At 37.9% G+C, this 3812-nt stretch overlaps 1 protein-coding gene across 1 annotated transcript; it reads right to left on the bottom strand.

Moving 5' to 3' along the window:
* Positions 1-348: 348 nt before the first annotated feature.
* On the bottom strand, positions 349-3491 carry LOC108372115 (HEAT repeat-containing protein 3). Its single transcript, XM_017627770.1, has 10 exons — positions 2936-3491; positions 2459-2876; positions 2218-2397; positions 2006-2155; positions 1539-1693; positions 1381-1457; positions 1065-1308; positions 867-1007; positions 670-807; positions 349-601 (listed from the first exon to the last, which is right to left on the bottom strand). The coding sequence occupies exons 1-10, from the start codon at positions 3275-3277 to the stop codon at positions 479-481; spliced, it is 1968 nt and encodes a 655-aa protein (XP_017483259.1). The 5' UTR covers positions 3278-3491; the 3' UTR covers positions 349-478.
* Between the last annotated feature and the right edge of the window lie 321 nt (positions 3492-3812).

The following is a 3812-nucleotide window of genomic DNA, read 5'->3' as shown; positions in this document are numbered from 1 at the left end:
GAAGACTCAAGATCTAATTCCTTTCTTGAATGCCGCTCTACGCTAGTATATTTAGCCAAGGACTCCAGCTGATTCCTCAAAAACCCTCTGTGGAATTGGTATGCTGTTACAAAAACAACAATGGAATGCCTTTCATGTTTCCCAAATATCATTCACAAATGCTCACAGTTAAGGAGTAAAACATCGTGCTGAGCAAGAAATTTCTATTGGGATGCTAGCGTGGCAATTTCAATGATCAAGTTTAGCCATTCGTACGCCATACACTGAATCCGACAGGCTGTATTACAGTTCTCAAATGGTATTCATTGAATCACATAACACCCTATTCGAATAATAAAGGTACTAACATTGGTTTCAAATTCTAGTTATAGAATTTTCTTTTTGTCAAATAAAAAATGTAGATATCTATTTACATAGTATGGGGCCGAAATTTGCATTACTTTAAATGCAGTTTTAAAAGTAATTTATTTCTCAAATCTTATGAATTGATCACGTACTTGTCCGCCTCTGTCTCCATATATCGAATGAAACGCGTCAAATTTATGCGCACCGTCTGCACAGCTGGATAACGATCTTTCAGTTCACGACGCTGCTGACGCATCTAGAATTATATAGCGATTTATTTCATACATAAGGCCTAAAGAAACTGAGTCATTTTGAAATATGTACCTTATTTTTAAACATTTTCTCTAACTTTTTCAACACTTCGGGTAAATTCAACTCAACAATCATTTTTGGCCAATCGTTATCGGCAAACATATCCATTAAAGCGTCAAGCGCCTCGGAAATTGTCCAAACATCTTCTTCCTAAACGCAAGCAAAAAACAATTACACCGACCCGAAAAAAAATTAAATAATAATTCAACCTCAGCGCATGCTTCTATAATAAAGGTGATTATAATGCGCACTAATGTTTCAGGCAGCAGACAACCCAATGTGCCCAACATGCGTAACCAATTCGCACGTATTTCAGCTACACTGCAATTTTTTACGCCATTGAAGATCAACTGCAAGGTAACAAAATTTACAAAAATTATAAAATTTATGTTTTCAAACTCGTATACCTCCAAGTCATTTTCTGCCATTTGATTGAAAAGTTCTTTATTTGTTTTTAAACGTTCTAAAGCCGCTCGCATTAGCGAAGTCGCGGGCTCCATAACAGCAACATCTTGCGCTCCCTTGAATACTTGCTGACCAAGTTCTACCCAGACATCGTAAATAGCCTTGGCACCGCCCATCTCGTTAGGACTCAATGCATTGCACAAATTTTGCAGGCAAAGTAATGATGAAATACGCAAATTCTTCGCCCTGCAAATGAGCAGTTTAGGAAGGGTATGTCAATGATAAAACATATCAATGTATTGCCACTTGTATACTTACTTCATTACTAAACCTAAGTTTACTTCCCGCAAGGATTGCGCAACATTATCTGGTAAAACTTGCGCTTTTTGCCAAAGCTTTGGTTTAAAAATTAATAGACAATTAATATTTATAGTGTTTTTAATTAAATGTTGCGTTTTTTGTTTTGCTTTGTTTACCTTTTGCACAATTCCTAATGATTTTATCATTTCCACTAATTCTGCGGGAAGCTTATCGCCATCTTGTATGTCACCATTGCTATTTGCATTCTCTATTTCACAATCTACAACACCTTCACCTTCTGATGCATCTTCGCCATCTGAATCAACCCACTCTGTTGGAATAAAATTCAATTAAGAACATATACACATATGTGTAAGAATAAAGTGCTGTTTGAATGTTAAAGCTTGGGTCTAATTTCTTTATTAGGCCAGTATGTTTAGTAGTCTAGAGCCTATCTGAAGGATTATCAAATTCACTAAACATGTTTTACATAGAAGGCAATTGTTTTACTTGTAATGGCCTGGCCGCATAGAACCATAATACAACCGCTCCAGCTTTCGCCCACTGAAGCAACTAAACTCATGTCTGCAGGCAATCTAACTATTATAACTGTATTCTCAAATCAAATTCTTCTCTTTTTTACCTTCGTCATCACTTGACACTAAATTTGTGATAATTTCCGCGGCGACACGATGAGCATCCAACAGATTTCCAACCTCTTTGATCGCAATTTCTGCTGGTGTTGGCAGTTCCTGTCGCCGCCTACGCAAAGCTGCCGCCTCTTCTGTCTCTTCTACAATAAATGCGATTATTTAATTACTTTTATTAATTTTCATTTTAGGGTTTTTCCCCTACCCTCTTCGGTTTCCATATTAATATCCAGCACTGGTATGCATTCATTGCGTTCGTTATTAACGCGTGCATTCAGCACATTTGACAAAGCCTCTTGTTGATCCACAGCCAAAGTTTGTGCTAAGCAATTCAGAATGTTGATGGGGTATGCTGCTGCTAAGGCTGGTACATTTGATAGAATACCTAAAAAGAGCGCCCGATTATAACTTAGTTTACATGAACATACTTAAAAATTGTCGAAAACCTGCTCCCAAACTGCGCAGATAATGGTGTCCAAATCCGCCAGTTATTTCCAGCAAACTTAGCAATGCTTTTATATGCTGTGTCAGTGCATTCCAAACTCTTGCGTTGCTTTCTGAGACAACCAACATGCACTGTGCTACTGATATTGCTATGTCTAAACCAAAAACAGTATGATCTAGACAGCGAATGAGACCTCCAATTAATTGTGTTTGATTAAAGGATTCCAGCGCCGCCATCGAACTCTCACACAAGTTCCATAAGAGATTTATGGCTTGCAGAAATGTATCAGAACGTATATCTAATTGACCGCCCATTGCATTGTCAAAACTAGGTACCCAATCGTCATCTTGTGCGTATTCGCCGAGTAGCGCTAAAAGTGGTGTAAGCACGTCCTGTTCAACAAAGATGTCGCATACTTCCTATAAAGGGTAGAACCATTACAAAATTATCTGTAGACATACAAGAAACCATTACTTACTGGCACACAGACAGTGAAGTTACGAAGAGCTCCTGCAGCTGCATTCCGCAAAGGTTGATCACGATCGTACAGGTAAGGTGCTGTTATGCGTATAATGTCGCTTTCGCAAATTGCCGCCAGTTTGTCCTTTTTGCCAGACTGCACCAACACCGCCAGTGATTGTAAAGCATTTAGTTTTTCCTCAACATTGGCAGTCAGTAGTTGCTCCCGCATTGAATCCACTGGGCCTAATCCATTATCCATTGAATCTTCATCACCATTCAACAAATCATTAATGCTAGCTATCCCCAATGGATTGGAATTGGCTATATGCCGCACACGGTTTCTTCTAGTTTTTCCCATTTTGAATAAAAATCCACCAGATATGCTACTATTCTTCCCCTACTATTTGGCAGTTAGCAAAATCCTGGAACAACTTCACGCCCCCCACGTGCACGTACACAACAACAGTGATTTTTACAATTTGCCCTGTGTACCATTTAGCGCGTTTCAGGTTTTATTGCAGGCTTTCCTTTTCGAGTTTCGTTTTGTTTTGTTTCCTTTTCGTATTTTTCGAACTTTCCATTGTCACTTGGCAACACATGAAGTCGTTCATGAACCAACAACAACAGGGCCGATTTTTTATTAAAAATTTTCGCCTGCGTCGCTTTTTCCATAAAAATCAATACTTCGATAAATAATGAAAATTTTTAATAAAAAATCGCGCGATTGTATAGCGAAATTTGCTATTATATTTTGGTTACAATATCTTATTTAGATGAAAGTAAAAAGAAGAAGAAGAAGAAGTGTATAGTGTAAACTGAGTATAATAGCGCAAATGAAATGTGAAATAAAGTGGCAATACCAGCGATTTGAGGTTATAATAATTTTAGCAGGC

This window comes from Rhagoletis zephyria, unplaced genomic scaffold (assembly GCF_001687245.7).
Source record: "Rhagoletis zephyria isolate East Lansing unplaced genomic scaffold, Rhagoletis_zephyria_1.1 Rzeph_scaffold_00072, whole genome shotgun sequence".
NCBI classification, from domain to species: domain Eukaryota; kingdom Metazoa; phylum Arthropoda; class Insecta; order Diptera; family Tephritidae; genus Rhagoletis; species Rhagoletis zephyria.
The sequence above is the reverse complement of the archived record's forward strand: the minus strand, read 5'-3'. Positions and strand labels throughout refer to the sequence as shown.